Below are 26,245 nucleotides of genomic sequence, written 5' to 3' on the forward strand. Positions count from 1 at the left end.
TCTTAATCTTTTCTTAAATAAATATTTTTTTTGTTTGTTTCACTCCTCCCGCACCTTTGTGTCGAAAGCAATTGTTACCGTTTGATAGCGAAATGTCTAATAGCAGGTTCGGGTGTTGCTGTTTGAAAGAGTACAGAATTTCGGCAATATCCTGCCACCATATGGTGAGTTATGGCTCAGATCCGGCAATTTCACAGGTTCTCTGTGTGAAAAAAAGCCACAGATTGTCTTATTTGGCCCTATTCATTCATTCATTCATTCATTCGTGCGCGTCGTCTCTAAATATAACTGAAGACGTTGCTCTCCTGCTTTGCAGACATGCTTGAGACCACACCGCCGCCCTGATAGCGGCAGCTAATATTACCATGGCGATATAGGCCTGTCCTCATTTTCCTCGCCGCCACTGACTCATCGCTCTTAATTAGATGACACGGTGGGATAATTGTGGGAGTTGGCGGCGGATGTGAGAGAATGTGTGCGAGTGGGAGTGTGTTGCTTACCCCGGTGACATCCATGACCTTGATGGCTGCCAGCTGCCCGGTCTTAACATGGCGGCCCTGCAGAAAAACAAAGAAAAAAAAAATTCTAACTTTTTCTAACTTTCCGTGGAGGTGTGATTCGTGCTCCTTGGCTAACACGACATCCAAGTTGTGACAATTCTGATTTGAAGGCTCAGTCAGTCAGAAATGGAAGAACCGGGCCTTTATTGAGGCTATTCAAAAGCCTCGGGGGGTGCCGGAAGCTGAAGGCGGCCAATTTTGGTGAAGCTAACGAGGCTAAGGACGCTAAGACCACAAAATGGAGGCACTTTGTGGACTTCAACTCGACTGGATTGAATTGATTAGCATTCATATGTCGGTTTTGTTTTCACAGCAAACGTATATAGTGTGCAGGGAACCAAGGCAGATGGATTTAATCAGCTAATTAATTACAAAACTATATCATGATTGAAACGTTCCGGGTTTCCTTCACGCTTATAACATTAAAAGTATGATTTACAGCAGGGGTGTCCAAACCTTTTGCCATGGGGGCCAGATATTATGTGGTAAAATGTCGGGGGGGCCGACCTTGGCTGACATTCTTTACATTGAACAACAATATTGTTCAACAAATTTTAGTAAGCCAGTCTGTTTCACATTTCCATTTTTATTTTAATTTCAACAATCTTAAGAATTTCTTTTGGTTCATTTGAAACAGGAATTTGAAATATGACATATCAGTCAATATAAACACGCAGTGATGTCTTGTTAACTCGTGAGTGATGCCCTCTAGTGTCTAAATGCTATTACTCATTTAGTGAATGCTATTACTCATTTAGCCACTAGAGGGAAGCAGTACTCTATGAGACATCACTCACCAGTCTACGAGACCTCAGTCAATGCAACACGTGTTCCATTGCGCCCAACCTGCGGGCCAGACGGCACTGATTTTATGACAGGGGCCGAGGGCCGGATGAAATTCGACCGCGGGCCGGATTTGGCCCCCGGGCCGGACTTTGGACATGCTGATTTACAGGCATGACAGAGGGACTGTTATTTATTGATTATTTTTTCCACTTCTCAATATGTACGAATGCATTTTATCGTTGGGCATTAAATTTGCCCTTTTCTTTATTTTAACCTTTGTACGCACCATTACCTTAAAGATATTAAAACACTTTTTTTTTAAATGCATTGGAAAGTATTTGAACATACACAACAAATTGCAAGCACAAATTTTTTTTGGGTGTGTGAGTGGCTGGGCGTGGGCTGTGGCAGACAGCAGCTTTTGCGTCACTGTTTATTGTGACTCGGTAGGCAGTCAATGGCTGGCAGGCGCATCGCTGACAGCGGGCTCTCCTTTCCCACATGCGTGGACATAATGCAAGTGCATAGTGCAAATTTTACAAATCCATTGAAAAAAAAATAATCAAATCAAATCAAATTCTGCAGCATAGCGGGGGCGCAATTCATGTATGATCAAGTGGATGGATCCTGGAGGAATTGCTGTAAAGCAGATGGCATTGTGAGGGTCTGACTCCAAAGCACCCGCTGGGGGGCTTCCATCAAAGGGTCACTGTGATAACGAGCCAAAGCAGAGGGGGCTGCCCCACTTAAGAGCCGCCATTCATTCATTAAAATTAATACATAAATAATTTTACTGTCACATTTTCAGAAAAAGGCTGATTTTTTTTCCCTAATTTTTTTTTCAAATAGCGCCGTATGAAAGGCAACAATATTGTCCATATATGCATTAAGAGGTGTTTTTTTGGGGGGGGGGGGGATTGCACGGATCGCAATTCAAGCTGCTGATGCGGCAAATTTGTGCCGCAGGACAAATGCTGCTCGTGGCATTGGCTGAAAAAATGAAAAATGAAAAAATGGCCCAGTGTGGGACGCATAAAGGATATCTTATCTTATCTTAAAAACTAAATAGTTCTCAAAGTGGCAGATGACAGTCAAGATTTGAATCCGACGACTCATTGTCGGAAAGAACAATCGCGTAGCGGGCAAAGCCGGCAGGATTTTGGATGGGTTCTGTTCTCACGCTGAAAGAATCTGCGAGAGGAAAATGAGCAGGGGATTGCTCATTAGGATCAGACTGCCCCCAATTCGGCGGGCACAAGGGCCCGCTTTGTTGGCGGCCGACAAAAGGAATCGCGGCCTCTTAAGCAGCCAGATCTCGCTTGACTCGTACCCGATGAAGAGCGACGATGTTTTTTTTTTTTGCGGACTTTGTCAGATTTATTAGTCTTTTCCCGTAAAGGAAATCTTTTTTTTAAGAAAGTTTAATCTTCAAAGAACAAAGATGAACAAATACTATTGGACAAAATACTGCTAAATTGTCAAATGTTCCGCCTGTTATTCTTCATTTTTTTTAAGCATTTAAAGGATTAAAAAAATTGGATTCGTTGAACAATTAATTTTTTTTACCCCCTGCCAATTAATGGGTTGTCGGAAATTATTGCTGCCAAATACAGGAATCGGCATCGCTCGTAAAAAAAAAAAAAACAGCCACAGTCATTGTTTTATTTTTGGGTACCGTATTTTCACGACTATAAGGCGCCATTAAAAGTCTAAAATTTTCTCCAAAATGGACAGGACGCCTTATAATGCGGAGCGTCTTTTATATGAGCTGAGTTCCAAAATCTGGCTGAGACACGACACGCTGTTTATAAGAAAAGGCGGAAGTGAGGTCGACCAATCAGTGAAGTGCGGAGAAGAGGTCGACCAATCAGTGAAGTGCGGAGAAGAGGTCGGCCAATCAGTGAAGCGCGTCCGTGCACTTATATGTAAATTATGGAGAGAGAGAAAATGTGTACGTGAGTGACGACACAATTGTTCAATTCGGACACAGAAGATGACGACTTTGATGGCTTTCTGAGTGATGATTGATCAAAAAACGTGAGTAGCTTGTAAATAAAATACACCCGAACTCAGTTCTGCTTTCGTTGCCTTTTTAAAAACGTGTTTTAGCTTTGAGCTTCAGTGTATGCTTCAAGCTAACGTGTTAGCGAACGTGTTAGCATGCAGCATGCCGTATGTTTAAGCGTATGTTTTACCACTGTAAAACTGCGCCCATTAGTACAGTGCGTCGAATAGTCGTGAAAATACGGTATTTGGTTTTTTTTTTTGTTTTTTTGGGGGGGAAACACTGAAAACAATTTTCAGTCATTAGAGAACCCAACATCGGGTTGCATCAACGACGACAATTTGGTCTTCAATGAACTTCCAAATGTGCTTAAAGGACGGACGACAAGTTAGCGTTCAAAGAGGCGAGCATTTTTTTTTTTCATCTCCAAAGATCACAGTGCAGCTTCAAATCCAGAAATTTGCATGGGAGACAACGTTGCCAACCACTCGTCACCTCTGCTGTTGGTATTCATATCTCCAGGCTTGACAACTGATGAATCCCAGTGAGCGAAGCTCCAAAACGTGTCAAGATCTGTCCAAATCTCTTGACATCTCGCCGTGTCCTCTGCATCACCTTCAGACCCGCAAAATCAAAAGCTGGCCCCGCACGTGATCGGCCGCCAGCGTATCCCTGGCTTGCAATTCGCATCTCCTGGTGCCAGATGGAACGAGAATGAGAACGCGCCGGGGTGCGGGCCTCCGCCAAGGCCCAACGAGCTTCGTTTGGATCGCTACCAAATTGTCCCCTTTCATACAAACCCGCCACCTGTACATAGCTGCATGTTTTTTTTTTTTTGGGGGGGGGGGGGTTTGCTAGAAAATTTTCACAATGTTTGCATGAAATTGAACAGGAGGTCGGATATCCGTTCGTGGTCAGCAGTCTGCATTTGCGACCAAAGCTGTTGCGACATATCTTTTTTTAAAATTTGATTAAATTTGGCGGCCCGGTAGTCCAGTGGTTAAGTCAAGTCAAGTCAAGTCAACAGTATTTATAGAGCACTTTCAAACAGCCATCGCTGCATACAAAGTGCTGTACATGGAGCGATTTAACATATACAATAAACAGTAAGACGAATCAGTAATAAGTAATAAGTAATAAGGTTAGCACGTCGGCTTCGCAGTGCAGAGGTACCGGGTTCGATTCCAGCTCCGGCCTCCCTGTGTGGAGTTTGCATGTTCTCCCCGGGCCTGCGTGGGTTTTCTCCGGGTGCTCCGGTTTCCTCCCACATTCCAAAAACATGCGTGGCAGGCCAATTGAACACTCTAAATCAGACGTCACCAACGCGGTGCCCGCGGGCACCAGGTCGCCCGTAAGGACTAGATGAGTCGCCCGCAGGCCTGTTCTAAAAATAGATCAAATAGCAGCACTTACCAGTGAGCTGCCTCTATTTTTTATTATTATTTTTTTTTGCTATTGTTGTTTAAATCAGACTTGCATGTAACTTACAAATGACAACATATATATAAAAACACTTAAAATTTAAAATGTTTTTTGTGTTTAATATAAATGAACTCTGACCTAGTATAGTTCATAGCGTTTGTTGCGCTCATACAAACAAGCTAGCAGACGCAACGAAACTGAGGAGAAGAGTTACCCCAAAAAATGGCAGAAAAAAGAAAGAAAACATATCATTTTCACGACGAATGGGAGGGAGAGTTTTTTTTTTACCACTGTGAAAGGATCCTGCGTGTGTCTCATTTGCGGGGCAACTGTGGCGGTAGCAAAGCGGCACAATGTGGAGAGACATTTCACTACGTGTCACACAAGTTACCACGCTAACTACCCACCGGGCAGCGCACTGCGAGCAGAGAAAGCCCGTGAGTTAAAGGCTGCTTTGTGCAAACGGCAGTCTTTTTTCACTAGACCGGTTAAAAACTCCCAAAAAGCAACCGAAGCCTCGTTTAGAGCTACGCAATTCTTGATTAAGAAAAAAAAGGCATTTACAGACGGGGATGTTGTCAAAGAAGTAATGATGATGACCTTGCATTTTTAACGGACATTACTGGGAAACTGAACAGTTTGAACTGTGAGCTGCAAGGCAAAGGTAAGACTGTTGCCGATATGATAAGTGCTTTAAATGCATTTAAAGCTAAGATGAGCCTTTTCTCTGTGCATTTACAGAGAAAAAAAAGTGCTGCACTTTCCCTCTGTGCAGATGGTGCAGAAAGACAATGCTTCTGCATCTGAGGCTTTTGACAAAGTTGCAGAAAAGTACTCTCAGGTCATAAACAGAGTTGGTCAAGAGTTTGAGAACAGGTTTTGTGACCTGGATCAGCTTGAGCCATGTGTGTCGTTCATTTCTAACCCTTTCATGAACGTGGACATATCATGTATTGCTGAGCAGTTAAGTGCAACATTCAGCCTGGATGCTGAACAGGTGGAGATTGAAATTGTAACACTGCAAAATGACCTCCACCTCAAAGCCCATCAGGCTGCACCAAACTTTTGGTGCCTTCTTGACACAGAAAAGTACAGTGGTGTATGCGCAGCAGCTATGAAGGTTGCAAGCCTGTTTGGTTCAACTTATCTTTGTGAATCAGCCTTTTCTGACATGAACTTCATCAAAAACAAACACAGAACACGCCTCACTGATGCACATCTGCAAGACTCACTCAGAGTTGCAGTGTCAAGTTACACACCAGAGTACAACACACTGGTTAACAGCATGCAATGCCAGGCTTCCCACTAATTGACATAGAAACAGATAACAGATTTGGTGTCCAGTTCAAAGTGTGACATGATTTATTTAAAAATTTGAGAGTTGATTTTTGTATTTTACATGAGTTATTATTTGTACAAACATGGTGCAAAGTAATTCATGATTTGTTAAAAAATGTTAGTGGCTAGCTAGTTAAAATGGGATATTGTGATTTCATAATACTGTTGTAGAAGTGATCATTTTCAAATGTTTGAAAAATATAAAAATAAAGTGTTGCATATTGATATTTATCTGTTTCTATATATTTGTTGTGAGAAATCATTAACATGATCAGTGTTTTCACAAAGATAAATATCATTAATTATTAATAATAACATAGAGTTAAAGGTAAATTGAGCAAATTGGCTATTTCTGGCAAATTATTTAAGTGTGTATCAAACTGGTAGCCCTTCACATTAATCAGTGCCCAAGAAGTAGCTCTTGGTTTCAAAAAGGTTGGTGACCCCTGCTCTAAATTGTCCCTAGTTGTGAGTGTGAGTGCGAATGGTTGTTCGTTTCTGTGTGCCCTGCGATTGGCTGGCAACCGGTTCAGGGTGTCCCCCGCCTACTGCCCGAAGACAGCTGGGATAGGCTCCAGCACCCCCCGCGACCCTAGTGAGGATCAAGCGGCTCGGAAGATGAATGAATGAATGAATGAAATGTGTTTGTTTCATCTGCGAAGGCCCGCCGGTCGACTGGTTAGCGCAGTGGTGGGCAAACTATGGCCCGCGGGCCGAATCCGGCCCGTTGGTCTTTTTAATCCGGCCCGCCTAAGGTTGGTCCACAAATAAGGTTCGATGTGAATGATTGCATTGCATTTCAATTCTACTTGTAATGACAGGCATTTCACCGCCAGGTGGCGCATTGACTTGAAGTTGCAGAACACGGGTGGGGGTGGGGGGGGGATCCTTTCGACCACCTAGTACCTCTGTATCGCTCTACTTCTACTGGTCTGATCACAACAAATCTGCAAAATCTGGTCATTTAAAAAAAAGTATATTAATAGAGTCCTTTCATGCTTTTGTTCCGTTGATGTTTGGTATGGACTGTCAACAAATGCAGTTTTTTTTTAGGTACCATAGCTCGTACTGACCTGGCCCTTCTGTCAAATTTTAAAAATCAATGCGGCCCCCCTAGCCAAAAAAATTTGCCCACCCCTGGGTTAGCGCGTTTTCTGAGTACTCCGGTTTTCCTCCCATGTTACAAAAAAATGGGCGTGTCAGTTTAATGGAACACTCTTTTGCTCATGCTAGGGGCCATGATGCCTGTTGCTCACGTGTACGTGCATGGGCGTACGTGCATGGGCGTGAGTGTGCAAGGGTTCCTAACGGGTCGATCGTGCGGCGTTTGGTTGGTTGAAAAATTAGACACTGAAAAAAAAAAAAAAAGAAGAAAGAGACAGCGATTCTGTTTTTTTTTTCTAGGCGGAGGTTGAGACGCGGCCCCCGTCTCGGATAATAAAGAAAGGAAAAGCACCATATTCATCTTGGACCTCTTTGGTCCCATTCAGGGCAAGTGGCTTTGACGCTCCTCCCCCCGGCCCCGCGCCCATTTGTGACTCTCTGACCTAAATCTGCAGTCCCCCCCCACCCACCCCCGCTCGCTCTGATCCTCGCCGATTCCCTCTCATTATCCGAGCCTCTTAACCCCTCTTTATGCCTTTCATTATCGCTGGCTTTCCATCCCCTAAAATGCCTCGCTCGTATGACCAGCCTCTCTCGTTGTGTCCCAGCTCAAAGGTGGCGCCCTCGGCGTGCGCCGACGCTCTTCGACGTGAATCGACCCTGGCCTCAGAGCGCGGCGAGCAGATGTGACGCGAGAAGAGGCGAGGCATCCATCTCCGATTGTGACCGCTCATGTGCAGACCAGCAAAACAAAACACACACACACACATTCCTGCACTTGTGGCACAGTGAGGACCGAGTAAGAAGGCCTACAAAGCGAGGACCACCCTTTCTGCTTCACAAAGAAATGAAAAAGACACATTTCTAGACACAGGAGGGCGCCCTTAGGCAATACATTCCTTTAGATTAAATAAAACACCAAAGGTTAAGAAAACGTTTTTCGACGTAAATCGACCCTGGCCTCAGAGCGCGGCGAGCAGATGTGAGGCGAGGAGAGGCGAGGCATCCATCTCCGATTGTGACCGCTCATGTGCAGACCAGCAAAACAAAACACACACACACACACACAGCTGCTTCCACCCTGGAGCGCAGCGGCCACCATCAGCAACTTCACGGCCGTCACCATAGCGCGTCAATCCGCTAGTGTTACCGTTGATCAAATGTGTTTAGAGGAAAACATGTCACTTGCCCAAAAAAAGCAACGCCGAGGCTAGCGGGGCTAGCGTGCCAGGTGCGTTAGCGCGATAACGCAGCCAATTGGAAATGCGTGTTCCGCTCGGATGGCCGCGCTTGTGAAGCTGACAGCACGCTGATATCCAATCAGCCTCCGGGCGACGGCGTCGCACAACAGTCGATAGCGCGGCAGTCAAAGTGGAAAAGAGAGGTATTCTGCTGCCGGGCTACGCCCACACGCAGTGAAGGGAAATTTTTTAAAAAACGACTAATGCATGGCTGGAATCTCGAGGCGGAGCTCAACTGGGAATATTATGTCGCGTCTGCGGGTGGAGTTTTCTTTTTTGGGGGTATTTTCGTAACGCGGGCGTAGGTAGAAAGTGCGCCGTTGTGGGAGGGAACACAGCCGACTTGTTTGGCATCCGATTCGGGCTGGGTAATTGTCACGCAAATCGCGATTATTTTGATTGCCAGTGACATCAAGATAAATGAAAAGATAATAAATGCATTGGTGACCAAATTTAGGATACTAACGCAACAACTCAAAACATCATCTTCCATCGATGTTGAACATTTAATTTTTGAATCCTCTCTTCTTACTATCAAGGTCAAAATGACCTTGTGAATGTCATGTGAAATTCAAGCCTCTTACATTTTCATTCTTCATTTTTCTTTCTGAAGGATTATCCTTTTTTCAGGATTATCCTGCGCGTTTTGGCCTCTTGGGGGCAGTGTGGTGCCGTGCGTGGATGGAGTACACACATTGGAATGAGCTGCGAGTGAACAGAACACGTTTTTCAACAAAACTGGAAAAATGTGTCTGAGTATTGTGACATGTCTGTATGCTAACTTCCTGTTAGCATGTCAGTGAGTTATTACACCGACTTTGGCATTCGCGCAAGCGATGTTTTAAAACACGAAGCACGTTTCCGATCAAAATATACAATGTTGGTTATTCTTCAAACGCCAACGAGGGTGTCAGTAAACAGCTTGAAGCACACGCAGAGGTGGCAGAATCAAAAACGCTACATGCTAGCTACACTACACTAGCTACACTTTTGGGTAGTTTTAAAACATCGGGGACTGCACATTAATCCCTTTTTGTTTGGCGATTATAGCACTTAAAAATTGAAAGGAGCCAAAATCGGAATCATAATTAATTTTTTTATTTTTTTTTTTGCGATTATAGCACTTAAAAATCGAAAGGAGCCAAAATCGGAATCACAATTAATTTTTAAATTGAATTGCCCTTGTTTCCTTAAAATTTCCTAAAAATTGCGTGTAAGATGGAGGAGATCATCACGTGCGTAACGTAACATAAAAGGAACTGCAAGATCTCCACTTGAGGATGACGTGAACTTGGGGACCACCACGCATGTTCGCGGAGCTCAGAAACTGTCTGCTTGCGCTCTTCATCAAACCCGGCAAAATTACACTATCCGCGCCACAACTTAGACCTGTTTTTATTTGCTCGAAATTCTACTCTTAATTTATATCACCAAATTGTCATGTGCGCCTTGCGCGGGTCATAAAAAAAAAAATGCCTTCTATCCGAAGATGCCTCCGTTTTTATGGTACTTTTTATGGCGCCCGGGCACTTGTCTACAATAAAAGAACCCCTTTGAGTTTTGTATGTCGGGGTGAATCAGCAATCTTCGCTGCCAACTTCACCTAATGATGAAATAGTCGCTGAATTTTAAGATAAATATTTACGTCAATATTTTGGTGCATAATCAATTTATTAACTTTCAGCTCCCATTAAATAAATCAATAATTTGTCCACTGTACAGAAGTACATGAACGCATAACAATGATTAAGTATGATAGCCTGTGTGTGTGTGTGTGTGTGTGTGTGCGTGTGGCCACCATGGGACGCTTAAGATGATCTTCACTGTGCGCGTGTGATGATTCACTTTTACGATGTGCCCTGCGACCATCGGGAGCTGAAGGTTAAGGATACTATGCACACACACATACACACACACACACACACTTTCCTGTAAGACTATATTTGTGAGGTCCGGGTAACTCCAGATAAGGAGTGATACACACACACACACACACATGCCCGTATCTGGTGGCTACAGGACGAAAGATTTCTTCATCATTAGCTGCTTGACTTCAGCAGGACTGGGATGCCTGCCACAGCCTTAATATAACCTGCTGCTGGAGTGTGTGTGTGTGTTTGTGCGTGTGCGTGTGTGTGTGTTTTGATTGTTGATGTGCACGACCGTCCGTGCCCTTGCCAAGTCAGTTACACACTCGCACACCATCACCAGGACACTTTTACTATGCAGGACACTTCCTGTGGTATCTTAGCAACAGTGTTGCCTGGGCATGAAACTTAAACGCGCGCATACACACACACACACACACACACACAGGAAAGCGGGTGAGTACTTTGCATGACACAGAATAGGAAGCGAGGTGAGGTTGAGGACAGGAAGGAAGGGGACAGAAGAGGAAGCTCGGGAATCGACTTTTGTATGACAAGAAAGTTTTGAGAGCGCCGCTTATTGTGAAGTGTTTTTAAATAAATTATAGGATGGAAATGGAGATATGGAAAGAAATGGGCCCCATCTAGGTCAATTCGGCATTCATTTACGGAATAAAATGCGCATTTTTATGAAAAAATCATGGAAATATGACAAATATGACAAATTTGTTGCAGTGACTAAAAAAAAAGCCAAAGACACTGATTTTTCGTGAGAAATGCGAAGCTTCTCCCTTCAGGTCCGCGCTCACACATGATGACCCGGAAAAGGAAAAACATGAATGAACACTCGCTCAACTGTCAGCGAGTAACTGTTTGGCAAGAAGAGGAAGTGGGTTATTCCCTAAATCCTAATCCTAATGTGTGCCATTCTGGTAATCCACACATATAAACAAAAACATGAGAACACTTTTGCTGAAGGGATTCTCAACTCAGGGCCTGTTGACGTGGCAAAACGAGAATTATGAGCACGCGGGTGCCAAAATGTACGCCGTTAGACTTTGGCTCCGATTTATTTTTATTTTTTTTTAAATGCCGTTGGCTAAGGTATGACAAGACTGCTTTAGCTACTCGCTAAACGTTTACGGAGTTATAACATTGTGGCGTGTATTACTTCCGCGTTAGCGGTTAGCTTGCAACAAGCTAACGAAGATCCAACAACACTCGAGAACGAGATCAACAATTCTTCTAGCGTCAAGGCTAGCTCTTCAAACAAACCTAGCGTCAACAGCTGACGACAGTAGTAACCGCGAAGGGATGAGAATTTCGGGTGACCACTCCTGAGACGACGATCTTTACCCAATAGGCGACTAAGAAAACAAAAATGTTAGCTCTTTTCACATCCGCCAAACTGATCTCATATTTTTCGGTTCCGGCCTTCCTGTGGGAGTTAGCATGTTCTCCCACCCCCAGTGCCCGCATGGGTTTTCTCCGGGTACTCCGGTTTCCTCCCACATTCCAAAACCTTACGTAGCACACCGATTGCAAACTCTAAATTGTCCCGAGGTGTGATCATTTTTGTCATTTTCTAGCCCTTTATTCTACTCTCGCTAACGGAAAAGCCGAGTCGGTGGACTTCCATCGGCTTTTTCGACGAGGAAACAGGCCCAAAAGTCATCTGAGCGGAACCGAGATGTGACAGCAAAGTTTCAGCCTTCGCCCAACCTCTGCGCGCCAATCCTGAACTCCGTTGACCTTCACTCCCATCGCGCTCCGCAGCAGGTGCTGGGAATTACTGCCACTCTCGGACAAACAAATGGCCCCAAAAACACAGCTCGGCCTGGCGGAACGCAAAGAAATAAGGGAGCAATCAAAGTGGCAAGCACACCTCGCCGCAGTTAAAGACTCCTGCAATCCACCCGACGGCGCACACACACACACACACATGGCCAGTAAACACACAGTCACACACACTCGCGCACAACTGCTGTGGAATCAGTGGAGCATTAAATAAAAGTGACAAAGGCCTCCATTCCAATCTAATACTGCCGCGGAAACACAAGAGGCGGCCCGAGGCGGCTCACGGGGAGGGAGTGGAAAACATAAGAAGAGGGGAAGCTGTGAAAATATGGAAGAACAGAAGAGACTTTGAAGGAAGCCGAGAGCCGTGGGCGGAGTCAAAGCGGTCCGGAGGCTTTTTGATTGATGCGGGTATGATGAGACAACCGGCATGGGTTAAGTGTGTCTCCCGAATCCGTAATCCGTCGCCGGCCCGCGAAGCGAGCGCTAGCCGCCCCACCCCCCGCGGTCCATTGGCGCTACGATAAGACAATTAGCAAGGCGGCGTAAAATTAGCCAAGTTAGCAAAGCGGCGTAAAATTAGCTAAGTTAGCAAGGCGGCGTAAAATTAGCTAAGTTAGCAAGGCGGCGTAAAAGGAGCTAAGTTAGCACGGTGGCGTAAAATTAGCTAAGTTAGCAAGGCGGCGTAAAATTAGCTAAGTTAGCAAAGCGGTGTAAAATTAGCTAAGTTAACAAGGCGGCGTAAAATTAGCTAAGTTAGCAAGGCGGCGTAAAATTAGCTAAGTTAGCAAGGCGGCGTAAAATTAGCTAAGTTAGCAAAGCGGCGTAAAATTAGCTAAGTTAGCAAAGCGGCGTAAAATTAGCTAAGTTAGCAAGGCGGCGTAAAATTAGCTAAGTTAGCAAAGCGGCGTAAAATTAGCTAAGTTAGCAAAGCGGCGTAAAATTAGCTAAGTTAGCAAGGCGGCGTAAAATTAGCTAAGTTAGCAAGGCGGCGTAAAATTAGCTAAGATGTATTTTTAGCGAATACAAACCGAGCAGAGAAGTAACGCTCACACAGACGTCACAGGAGCAAGCGGTAGCGTTCTACCCCCGTCCACCCCACCTCCTTTTTTTTTTTTTTTCCCACAAATGCAACCTAAACTAGTTTCCCGTGTTTGGGGCTGCAAAGAACACATTAGAGTCAAGAAAATGTTTGCAGTGACTTTCCTTTTAACGGCAGCAAAGATTTAGTGGCGACAAAGACTTCATAGCAGCAAAGAGCGAAAAGCAGCGCAAAGATAATTGCGGCAAAAAAAATGTAATGATAATGTCGGGAAGACTCGCAAAGATGTGATAGCAGTGGAGCAAAGGCATAAAAGTCGCCAAGACGAAGACGTAATAGTAGCAAATATGGAAACATAGGAAAGACTTAATAGTAACAAAAGACAGTAGCGAAGACTAAAGACTCATCATGGCAGCAAAGACCTAAAAGGAGCAAAAAAATAGAAACAAAAACGTCGACGCGGCCAACACAAAAACATAAAAGCAAAAGGACGAGTAGAAAAGGCATAAAAGTCGCAAAGACTTCATAGCAGCGAGGGCGCTAGAGTTGAAAAGTAAGTATTACCTGTTCAAATATGTGTGATAAAAAAAAACAAAAGAGGTTAGGAGAGGTTATTGACATCAGACAACGGCTAATTGACGAGGGGGGGGGGGGGGCGGCAGCCCGGTGCATTGTGGGTAAGTGGGACGTGCGGCCTTGGGTAAGACAGCGGCGGAAAGGATGTAGGCTAATGAATGCGCTTGCCAGGTGCGCGCGTGTCGCGCCACAACGGGGCACATCTGCCGTTCCCACGGTAACAAGCAACATCCACCTCGGTCACGGTTCAGGGCTCATTGACAAGGACTCACGAGATTGAAGCGGTGGGGGGGGAACAGCGCAAACACGACAGCGGGGGCGGGAAACTACACGACGACAACGATACGTTTTTTTGGGGGGAGGATTTGTTTTGCCGCGCCAGTGGTGTTCCATGACAGCATCTCGTTTGAAAGTGTCATTCGTGGAGCCGATTTTCGATGCAAATCTTGTCGTATTCGTGGCACTTGGGCGCGGGTCCCTTTTTTTGCGACGGTCGCTTGTCCGCTGCCAATCAGATTTACCGTTACTTCCTCGTTAAGGGGAACCGCTTTGCTCCCCTTTGATAAGATAAGATATCCTTTATTTGTAAATTTCCCCAGTGTGGGACAAATAAAGGATATCTTATCTTATCTTATCTTATCTTTGACGTCATCACCGCTGTAACTCGTTTGCTTTTATGACATCTTTGTTATCGTCGCTTACATTGCTATTGGAACAACCGTCATTTCCGGGCACACTTTCAACTATTTAATGAAGCCATTTTTCTAATGGCCACCAGGGAGCGCCGCTCAAGCATAAAATGTAAGAGTTGAGATATCGGTGTGGAGGAAGACGTTATCATCTGTCACGTACTGAAAACAACCGGCCATGAGAGGGCGCACTTGAGCTGCGTTTTGAGCCGCATCCACCAAGAATTACGATGCCAAAAAATGAAAGACATTGTCGACACGAAAGTGTAGATGGTAGAAAGCCTCATGAAGGAAGGGAGGATTTTTTCATTGAAAAAAAAAAGCTTCACTCAACGGTGAACAGTGATTTTATTTTATTTTAATTTTATTTTTTTATTTAAAAAAAAGTATAGTTTATATAGTATATATAGTATATATAGTTATAGTAGTAGTAGTAGTAGTATAGTATAGTTTATATAGTTTATAGTATATTTACTGTTAGTTCTGTTTTATACGGGCACTCTTTGGAAAGAAAAACGAAGGTATGTTATTAAAATTTTGAAAACGCTTTCTGTGTACCATCTTTGTAATTATCTCATGTTACAATGTGGGCGCCTGCGGCTTATAGACGGGTGCGGCTTATGTGTGTACAAAATGTCCTTTTCGAATAGTGTGGGTGCGCCTTATAATCAGGTGCGCACTGTCGTCTGGAAATGACGGTACTTTTTCGCGACTGGAACTCCTTTTGCCGCTGCTACGTGTTCCCATTTAGGGCTGGAAAAAACCAAAAGAGTGAAACCTCTTCTCGGTGTTTCCATCGCTCACATATCAAAGTTAACATTTCCGGACGAAAGTTGCAACATTGTGACTATTTTCTCAAACCGTTTCCACCGTTCAAAAAGCTTGAAAATAACATACAACTTATTTTTCTCCTTCTACCCCCCCCCCCGCACCCCCCCCCCCCATTTCAAAATCACAATTGGATTGAGAAATGGCGCTTCTCCACATGAGAGTACATCAATGAACGTCGACTTCAAGGGGCGAAACGTTGGCGCGAAACCATTTCTTGTGGGAACGGATCGACTGCGAGGTGTTGCGGCAGAAATTAGATGAGGAACGGCGAGGTGGGGGGTGGGGGGGAAAGAGTGGAAGATGGAGAAAGCGTTGAATTATTCAGCATACGCCGTGTTCGCTATTTATGGGCCTTTTAGAGCAAGCGGCTGACTCTATCCATCCATTTCTATACAGAAGACACATTCACACTGCGAGGCCCCGCGAGCTGCTCCCTCAAGAACTGCTCACAAGGGAGGTTTGGACCCCCCCCCCCCAAAAAAAAAGTGATGCAAGGAAAAAAGAAAAAAAAACAGATTACTTATTGATAACAAGGTGAACGGATAGAGCGGAGATGAGGAAGGAAAGCCCAAACGATCTCGCATCAGACGCTTTTTTTTTTTTTTTGCAGCGTTTCCAGCCAATCAAAAGCTCTTCCATCAACTTAGTGATTCTATCGACCTCCATGGAGAGAATTAAGTCCAGTATATTCCTTTTCTCACACACAAAATGTCTAAAAAAAGCTTCCGCGGCCGTGGCAGCAGCATTTCACTCGCCGCCTAATACCCGCCACAGACTGAAGGTCAATTTATCTTCTCACATTCTCCGACTGAGCTGCTCACAGGATGATGATCCTCTTCGGCTTTAGGGGTGCCGAGACGGATCTTTGTAAGCCTTTGTAAAATAGAATGCTTTTTTTTTTTTTTTCTCCACGCGCCAGTGTTGCCGTTTCTTTTTTTTTTCTTAATACAGTATCTGCCTGGTGAGCAGCTCAGGCTGTTTGCACAACTATATATAATCTGGTTTTTAAATGAATATTATTGTGAAGGAGGATTAAATTCATTCTGAAAATATTTTTTTCAAGTTATCTATTGAGGGAAAAAAAAAACATTTTGAATTACATTTTTCTCATTTTATGACTAACTTCCAATGAAATGAATGGGAATGCCGTGAATCCATTTTTAACCAAAAAACACGCAAAACAAACATTTTTTGAAGAGCGATTATAAATTTAAATATGTTTTTTTTTTTTACACGCATACAGTACGAACACCATTTAATAGAATGTGAGGAACTCAAGTTTGCGCATCACGATTATTTCGTGGGAATTGTGCCTGCTCGTTTTGCTGTGCACGCATTGGCCACTAGAGGGTAGTATAATACATAGACATAATACAACGTACATTTGATGATGAAACACTGAAGAACACTGTCGCATTTATATCCAGGTATATCTACCGGCATGCTGTTTGATTTTTTTAAGCACGTCTGCCTTCCAGTGCCCAAGTCATGAGTTTCATTTCTGTGTGGAGTTTGCGTATTCTCCCCGTGCCTGCATGGCTTTTCTACGGGTACTCTGGTTTCCTCCTACATTCCAAAAACATGCACGGTAGGCTGATTGAATACTCTAAATTGCCCCTAGGTGTGAGTGTGAGCGTGGATGGTTGTTTGTGGTTGTTGGCCGGCGACTAGTTGAGGGTGAACCCCGCCTACCCCCCCACCAAAGACAGCTGGGATACACACCCGGGACCCTCGTGAGCGGTTCAAAAAAATGGATGTTCCAATCTTGACTCCTCGGAGTGGTCATAGTATAGCATGAGACTGCCACTGAGGACTCGAGGCGAACAGGCTGTTGCCATCGGCACTCTGGGTAATGCATCGGTGCTGAATGTCAGCCAGTAAAGCGAGCTGTGACTTTCAACCACGCAGCAGATTTGAACCGTCGTGACGTTGCGACATGCTAACAGCTGAGCGCAGCCACTTCCTGTTGTCGCGCACACACACACTTCCCCACACAAGGACATTGACTTACCTTGTACACTTGCCCGTACGTGCCATTTCCCACCAGCTCCACAAGCTCAAAGATGCCAGCGGGGTCCTGAGAAGATCAGAAGATTGTGTCACTATTAGGACCATGAGATTCTAAATTTAGCGAGTCATATGCATTTTTTTTAGCAATAACACATAGCAGTGGAAAAGAGGCGATTGGTGGTGATTAAAGGTAAATTAAGGTACGTGTAAAGCCAAGGCACAAAAGAAGGTCGCCACGGAAAAAGGGCTCACTTGTTTTGTCTTTGTCATTTCCAGACATGAGAATGAGGGGATTGCTGACAATTTAGGGCCAAGTTCAAATGACATGAGAACGAGGGGGATTGCTGACAATTTAGGGCTAAGTTCAGTTTTGGTTTAGAGCCGGGCTACAAAAATGAGCTCAAGTTGCGGTGTCAAGAGTGTTTGTCATTTCCGGCAACGACAGAATACGTGGCAGTGGAAAAGAGGCGACTGGTGGCGATTAAGGGTGAATTAAGGTCCAACGAGGCTATGGCAGGGAAGAAGGTTGTCGTGGAAAACAAATGACTGGTGGTGAAGTCTCTTCTCAAATTTTTCAAATACTAGCATGTGTATTTATTTTTGACATTTCTCACGTCAGAGTAATAGCCACGTAAAAGAAGCAATTGGTGGCCAACAAGGGCTGTGGAAAAGAGGAGATTGGTGGTGATTAAGGGTAAATTAAGGTACGTGTAGAGCCAAGGCACAAAAGAAGGTCGCCACGGAAAAAAGGGCTCACTTGTTTTGTCTTTGTCATTTCCAGACATGAGAATGAGGGGATTGCTGACAATTTAGGGCCAAGTTCAAATGACATGAGAACGAGGGGATTGCTGACAATTTAGGGCCAAGTTCAGTTTTGGTTTAGAGCCAGGCTACAAAAATGAGCTCAAGTTGCGGTGTCAAGAGCGTTTGTCATTTCCAGCAACGACAGAATACGTGGCAGTGGAAAAGAGGCGACTGGTGGCGATTAAGGGTGAATTAAGGTCCAACGAGGCTATGGCAGGGAAGAAGGTTGTCGTAGAAAACAAATGATTGGTGGTGAAGTCTCTTCTCAAATGTTTCAAGTATTAGCATGTGTATTTATTTTTGACATTTTTCACGTCAGAGTAATAGCCATGTAAAAGAAGCAATTGGTGGCCAACAAGGGCTGTGGAAAAGAGGCGATTGGTGGTGATTAAGGGCTCAACTAAGGTCTGTCCAGATGTAAGACGTGAATATTTTTGGGGGGCATCTCCTGCACAATTCCATGCGCAAATAGTGCACTTGTGTCCCATGTGGGATGTAAAAGTGAAGCGTCTTTGGGTTCTCATCAAGTTCCACGAGCAAATGAAGACGTTTCACATTTCTGTTTTACGACCGCCCCGAGTGCCGACAGCTCCCCCGGAGTTCCGAGTTCATTAGCGAAGCGCTTAGCGTGTACGGCAACACGCTAAGCTAAAGGCTTTTTTTTTTTTTTACAATGCTTGCTAGGAGCGCGTCAACCTAGCCGCTATATGTTTCACTCACTGTCATACGTATACATGGCAAACTAGTGCACATTTTTAATAAAGATAAGATATCCTTTATTTGTCCCACACTGGGGAAATTTACAATAATTAATAAAGATGAGGGCGGCCCGGTAGTCCAGTGGTTAGCACGTCGGCTTCACAGCGCAGAGGTACCGGGTTCGATTCCAGCTCCGGCCTCCCTGTGTGGAGTTTGCATGTTCTCCCCGGGCCTGCGTGGGTTTTCTCCGGGTGCTCCGGTTTCCTCCCACATTCCAAAAATATGCGTGGCAGGCTGATTGGACGCTCTAAATTCTGTGTGGCCTGCGATTGGCTGGCAACCGATTCAGGGTGTCCCCCGCCTACTGCCCGAAGACAGCTGGGATAGGGTCCAGCACCCCCCGCGACCCTAGTGAGGATCAAGCAGCTCGGAAGATGAATGAATGAATGAATGAATGAATAATACCGGAGCTTAAACACACAACCAACAGGTTTGCCAAGACTGCATTCAACCGCGTGACAAACCCACTGAACCCTCTTCCATGACCACCAGCAACACACATAAGCGCCTGCACGCACACAACCCCCCCCCCCCCTGCTTCCAATGCAGTGCACGTTACCACGGCATTCCAACAATAGCTGGTATTCCAGCTCTGCTTCCTTCTCAAGTCTATCGGAGGCTTTCATTCACGAGGGTTGTCAAGTTAAAGTTTTTTGGTTTTTAATCGCAAAAAATTAAATAGCGCTCGCAAGATTGGCAGAGACTGGACATGACAACCTTGGCCGCTGCCACAGTTGTTGTCTTGCATGTCATTCGATGCGCATTTGCATGTGTTGATGTGAAAGATTTACCGTCCCTCCTCGTTTAATTCCCACTGCTCCCCTCCTCACTTTTGTCTCCATGGGTTTGTGCAGGCCTCAGCACAGCTGTCAAGCTGTCAAATACTTTTTTTTTTCTTCATCTCCACTACCCGTCGCCCTAAACGCCAAAAAAAAAAAAGAGCCGGTCTGAAGTGCGTCCTCCCCTCAGCCTGGCGGCGGCGCACACCCACACGACGGCTCGGAACATTCAAAGGAGGATAAAACGCACGGCCAAGCAAGAAAAATGCTTTTCCTCCGCTCACTTCCTTTTTTATTATCCTCGCGTCGAGCCCGTACGCTAGCTTTTGTGAAGCAAATGCCCAGAATGTTGTTAATTAGCCTGATACTGTTCACTGGGGAACAAACTGAAAAACAAAATCATTCAAATTAAATTGCCACGCTGATTTTATTTTCTACAATGTCCAATTATTTCTCCACATCTTACCAGATAAGAAAAATTCCACGGATATATCTTTTTTACGACGTGGTTTTTGTGTCGTCACAATTAAGCTAGCATGGTGAGATGCTAGCTTGCTAGCTTGAACATGCTGGGATTTCTCTTAACCTTGTAATCCAATGGGCATACCGTTTTAAGTTCCGGACATTTATCTCATATTTTTAAAAAGAAAACCAGGCTCCTGTAGCTCCAAAAATTTGACATTTACGACATGGTTTTTGTGTCGTCACAATTAAGCTAGCATGGTGAGATGCTAGCTTGCTAGCTTGAACATGCTGGGATTTCTCTTAACCTTGTGATCGATCCATGGGCATACCGTTTTAAGTTCCGGACATTTATCTCATACTTTTAAAAAGAAAACCAGGCTCCTGTAGCTCCAAAAACTTGACATTTACGACATGGTTTTTGTGTCGTCACAATTAAGCTAGCATGGTGAGATGCTAGCTTGCTAGTTTGAACATGCTGGGATTTCTCTTAACCTTGTGATCCAATGGGCATACCGTTTGAAGTTCCGGACATTTATCTCATACTTTTAAAAAGAAAACCGGGCTCCTGTAGCTCCAAAAACTTGACATTTACGACATGGTTTTTGTGTCGTCACAATTAAGCTAGCATGGTGAGATGCTAGCTTGCTAGCTTGAACATGCTGGGATTTCTCTTAACCTTGTGATCAAATGGGCATACCGTTTTAAGTTCCGGACATTTATCTCATACTTTTAAAAAGAAAACCGGGCTCCTGTAGCTCCAAAAACTTGACATTTACGACATGGTTTTTGTGTCGTCACAATTAAGCTAGCATGGTGAGATGCTAGCTTGCTAGCTTGAAGATGCTGGGATTTCTCTTAACCTTGTGATCCAATGGGCATACCGTTTTAAGTTCCGGACATTTATCTCATACTTTTAAAAAGAAAACCAGGCTCCTGAAGCTCCAAAAACTTGACATTTACGACATGGTTTTTGTGTCGTCACAATTAAGCTAGCATGGTGAGATGCTAGCTTGCTAGCTTGAGCATGCTGGGATTTCTCTTAACCTTGTGATCCAATGGGCATACCGTTTTAAGTTCCGGACATTTATCTCATACTTTTAAAAAGAAAACCGGGCTCCTGTAGCTCCAAAAACTTGACATTTACGACATGGTTTTAGTGTCGTCACGATTAAGCTAGCATGGTGAGATGCCAGCTTGCTAGCTTGAACATGCTGGGATTTCTCTTAACCTTGTGATCCAATGGGCATACCGTTTTAAGTTCCGGACATTTATCTCATACTTTTAAAAAGAAAACCTCTCCTGTAGCTCCAAAAACTTGACATTTACGACATGGTTTTTGTGTCGTCACAATTAAGCTAGCATGGTGAGATGCTAGCTTGCTAGCTTGAAGATGCTGGGATTTCTCTTAACCTTGTGATCCATGGGCATACCGTTTTAAGTTCCGGACATTTATCTCATACTTTTAAAAAGAAAACCGGGCTCCTGTAGCTCCAAAAACTTGACATGGAGGAAAAACTGAAATCACAAAAATTAGTTTAAAAACAGCAACAAAACTGTGTTGCCCCAGTGTGATTGTTCAAAGTGTCTTGCATGGGAAACGGAATGGCTTCTTTTTGGGTTAGATCGAGAACAGATCATAAATTGACCGAATTCAAACTCAACCCCGGTCTGCCTGGTTTTGCTTAAGAGTCCCTGAAAGGCCTTCCTACACTCGGAATGAAATTTGTCCCGGGGAGGCATTAGGGAGAGGCCGTGACGAATACTGTAATGGCTTTTAGAGTGCAGTTCTTGTTGAACTCACGTTCCGTGTGTGTGTGTGTGTGAGCGACCAATATGGTCCTATGAATTTTTTTTTATAATTTTTTTTTTTAAGGCCGATGCCAATTTTAATCGGCCTCAATCATCCGACTTAATCAGTCGGGCTCTCGTATCCAGCCGGCGGATAAATTAAACTCCCATTACCGACTCCGATGCAGCAATTTTCAACGCTTCCCCGCCCATGTTGTTGATACCAAACTGTTGTGAACGACGGCAGGAAGAACACCAGACGAGCTCGTTTCTGCGTTGTTGGAACAATCCGTTGACACATTTACAAACGTCAGTGTGGGCGTCTCATCGTCGCTATTTAAAAACACCCCCCTCGCCTCTTTTTAGCGATGGCCTCCTGCCGTATCGACTTGTTGGGTCTCCGGAAAGTGAATTACACACAAGTGGGGAGGATTAAATTAGAGACCCTTGGAGAGGATAGAGGCAGTCACGGTGGCGGCAAAGGGAAGGCTTGGGGGGCCAGGGGGGTCGTGTCTGCACTTAGAACACAAAAGTGATGAGGCACGAGTCTAAATTCCCAGCACATCCCGCCCACACCTCGCCGCTGCATTATTCATCACTCGGGAGTCAAGTCTTAATCACACATTTACAAGAAAACGTGCCATGACGGAGAGTTTGCCTGCCGCGTCGAGCCCGATTCGCTGATTTTCCTTCCAGGCTGGCCATCCGTGCGGGCTGATTTTGGATTTGGAAAAAAATAATATGATGGCAATGACTGGAAATAATTCAGTGTCAAGAAAAAAAAATAAAATGTTGACGCGTGGTTACATCTGGCACATTGTGAAAAGGGGGGGGGGGCGCGTATAATGACGCCGATGCAACGGCACCTCGCCCAATAAGTGCCACGGTTCGCAATATAAGTACCGTATTTTCTGCACTAAAGGCGCACCTGAAAACCTTTCATTTTCTTAAACGCTCACAGCGTGCCTTAAAAGTCATTAAATACGTTTTACTGACATCTGATCGTTCTGTTGGTAAGTGTGGCTCCATCTAGTGGATGCATTGTAGATTGCGTCTTATAATGCGGTGCGCCCAACGTATGAGAAGTAATTACAAAATGGGCCATTTATTGAAGAAATATTCAACTACGGTGAAACCTCACATCCTGGTCGGCGAGAAAAAGCCGGCTTTGAAGGCCAGCACGAAGGGGGGGGGGGGCTTATCTGTGCCCTTGTGATTGACGCCAGCTCTCCCCTGACCCTGAACGGAATCAGCGCTCGAAAATGGATCAATGCAAATTAGGGGAAATTAGCGCAAGTATTGTCCCCACTGGCGATTTAGGCTTCTCGTTTCAACTTACAGGCCACGTAACTGATCCCGAATCCGGTGGTTCGTCACCGAGCGGCGGGAGGGGGGGTTCGAAATGGGTCAAGTGGAGAAGGGACAGCTGAGTGAAGAAGAGGGAGGAACGAGGGGACAGACTTCCATACAGTATATCGACTATTCATGAATAAGCCTTGTGTAAGCCCCCCCCGGGCACTGCCGTGGCCCCGTTACCATGGCGTCTGCGGCGCGAGGGGCCGAGGAATGCGGCCTCGCTGGTCAGCAGGCATTGAGAGGGGGGTGATGGGGGGGGTCTTGACGAGTGTTTGTCTTGGACTACTTTAGTCTCTCTGGTCACATTGTCAACATTTACGTGTGAGTGATGCACTCGCACCGGTTTGTCATGATCGTCGCCAACCTGCGCATTAAGAACCGTCCACAGTTTTAAAAAACGTAAACCGACAAATAAAATAAAATCGGTTTTCACAAAAACAGCTTTGACACCAAATACATTTAGTTTTGAAGCTTTACCGGCGCTGTGTTTCGGCTTTCCGGTCTACACACATCGAGCGACATTGTTCTGTATCCATTTATTCATGACCATTTCGTTCATTTAGCACCCTCTACTGGTGTAATGTGGATACTGCAGTCAAACAACGAACTAAATCAGTTTAGTGGGTGGGAAATCCACTTGGATTTCTACCGTTTGTGGAAAAATCCAGCCGATTATTCGATTAATCAATGGAATCATCAATTTTTTAAAAAGATTCAATTGTGACAGCCCTTTCGCATCATTTCATCGAGATAGTTGACGGTTTGGGCGTGGCAGATTAGATGATCTGTCAACGTTTTTCAGCCCTAAAGGTAACCCTCAAAAGTATTCTTTACTGTGGATCGTCTTTGCCTCGGACTACTTGAGTTGCTGGTCACATCTCATCACCTCTCGGGAGCGTGTGAAGTGTGTGCCGGGCATGCACACGCAGCCCACTGCTGGGCCATCTGTTGCAGCGAGACGCGCTTCTATTAAACGCTTGGAACGCATGAGGAGAGAAAAAAAAAAAAAAAAAAAAAAAGAAAAATGACCGAGACTCGCTGTGAGCCTCACGAAATGGGTGGCGCCCAAAGTCGATGATAGACTTCCACAAGCTGGACTTCAAATTAAATGGAACTTGTGGAAGGAGCGGGTAACAGCCACCACATCACCAAACAAACACCTCGGACTGGTCGCCAGTCAATCAATCGCAAGGCATATCATTTTTATTTCGTTTTTCTCTTGCCAACTTTTGCTGATTGTGTTTAAAAGTTCTGCCCCTCCGTACCAAAGATACACGCAAAAGAGATTTTTTGACATTGTTGTCAAGTTAAGTAAATACTTCAGAACAAAGTACTGTAATACATTTCAATTCTGTGCCTATATCGGCACTATTTGTAAAGCATTAAGTGACCAAAACAAAAGGAAGTATTTTAGTCATTATTCATTTTTTAAAATTAATCGGACATCGATTAATTTAATAACCGATGAGGTGAATTTTATTCTGCTAAATATCAGAATCAGCCTTAAAATAATCCATATCATTCTGCAAGCACACACGCAGGAAAGCCAGGACTGAGATTCAAACTCAGAACCTTACAATTGCGAGACAGGTGTGCTAACACTGCGTGCTGCCTGAAAATGTTCAACTATCAAAATATCAAGTGAAAATGGAAAAAAAAAAAAAACACCAAATACACGTGTTCCTCCCACTCGGTATCTTTGAGCGCAGACAGAAACAAAAACCACACAGCCCCCTTCCCATAACAACCACCCCACCACCACCCCCTCGTCAGACCCAGCTGACCTACTTCCTGTCTAGTCAGTGGTTGACTGTACACTCATCTGACAGTGTGTGGATGAGTGGAGGGGGGGTGGGGGGGTTGTTGTTGTTAGTTGGGTTTAAAAAGCGAGCATATGTGTCTGAGCCAAACGTCCGAGCTTCTGTCCTTAGCTCGGGTGGCTTATTTATGTACAGCTGCTTGTCACTGCATTTGCATTTTTACACTCTAGCGTTCCCACTCAACCCCCCCCCCCAATTCACCGACTCGAGTATTTTTCAAATACACTAACACCTCAAATAAAAGTCACCGTGGCATCCTAAGGAGCCACGCGATAGTCCGACCAACTTCGGTAGCACATAAGCTAACGCTAACCTGACACACCCGACATTACAGGCAAAGGCAAATTAACCTTAGAAGCTACCATGAGAGCTAATGTTGAACTTTAGTATCAGTCTTGTATCAGATTAGTGAACCCCCCCCCCCCCCCCACTGATTCACTTACTTGTGATGTTTTCCATACAACTATGTTAACAACAACAAAAATCGGTAACGTCCTTTGATTCCAGGCAAACACCACGCGCTGATGTCATGTTTCATATCATTAATCTGATCGGCATCCTAAGGAGCCACGCGCTAGTCCGACCAACTTCCGTAGCACAATATGCTAACGCTAGCCTGACACACCCGACATTACAGCCAAAGGCAAATTAACCTTAGAAGCTACCATGAGAGCTAATGTTGAACTTTAATATCAGTCTTGTATCAGCCTTAAATCAGTGAACCCCCCCACCCCCACCCACTGATTCACTTACTTGTGACGTTTTCCATACAACTATGTTAACAACAACAAAAATCGGTAGCGTCCTTTGATTCCATGCAAACACCACAAGCTGATGTCATGTTTCATATCATTAATCTGATGGCTGATGCAACGACCGCAACAATGATACAAAATAATAATACAGCAAGTAAAAAAAAATTGTATATATATATATCCTGGACACTTGGTCACGACATTTGTGCCTAAGTTAGGTGCCATATGATTAATGCAATCGCTCCTCTTGCTAGTTAGAAATGTGAACCACCAGCTTGAACAACGGAAATAAAGAGAAGTCATTGAAATCATTCACTCATTCACACAAAAAAAGTCTACAGCACGCTCGCTCAAATGTACCAACATGTACGTAACGCGACGGCTCCTCTCGCCAGTTATTCCACGACATTTAAAACAAAGAAGTAGACATTGTGTTTTCAATAACCTTCC

At 44.6% G+C, this 26,245-nt stretch overlaps 1 protein-coding gene and 1 long non-coding RNA gene across 25 annotated transcripts in view; both read right to left on the bottom strand.

Moving 5' to 3' along the window:
* tnika (TRAF2 and NCK interacting kinase a) overlaps window positions 1-26,245 on the bottom strand; it is a 284,569-nt gene that overhangs the window by 25,894 nt on the left and 232,430 nt on the right. For 23 of the 24 annotated variants that reach the window (XM_052085466.1, XM_052085476.1, XM_052085480.1 and 20 more), the window contains exons 2-3: window positions 17,271-17,336; window positions 501-557 (exon numbers count right to left, since the gene is read on the bottom strand). In XM_052085466.1, coding sequence (XP_051941426.1) covers window positions 501-557; window positions 17,271-17,336 — 123 coding nt within the window. Of the gene's footprint in view, window positions 1-500; window positions 558-17,270; window positions 17,337-19,623; window positions 19,738-26,245 lie in introns of those variants that run through there. The other variant, XM_052085468.1, reaches the window with a different exon arrangement.
* LOC127614361 (uncharacterized) lies at window positions 7,685-8,606 on the bottom strand. Its single transcript, XR_007966484.1, has 2 exons — window positions 8,280-8,606; window positions 7,685-7,987 (listed from the first exon to the last, which is right to left on the bottom strand). It is a non-coding gene; the product is annotated as an uncharacterized LOC127614361 (long non-coding RNA).

This window comes from Hippocampus zosterae, chromosome 14 (assembly GCF_025434085.1).
Source record: "Hippocampus zosterae strain Florida chromosome 14, ASM2543408v3, whole genome shotgun sequence".
NCBI classification, from domain to species: domain Eukaryota; kingdom Metazoa; phylum Chordata; class Actinopteri; order Syngnathiformes; family Syngnathidae; genus Hippocampus; species Hippocampus zosterae.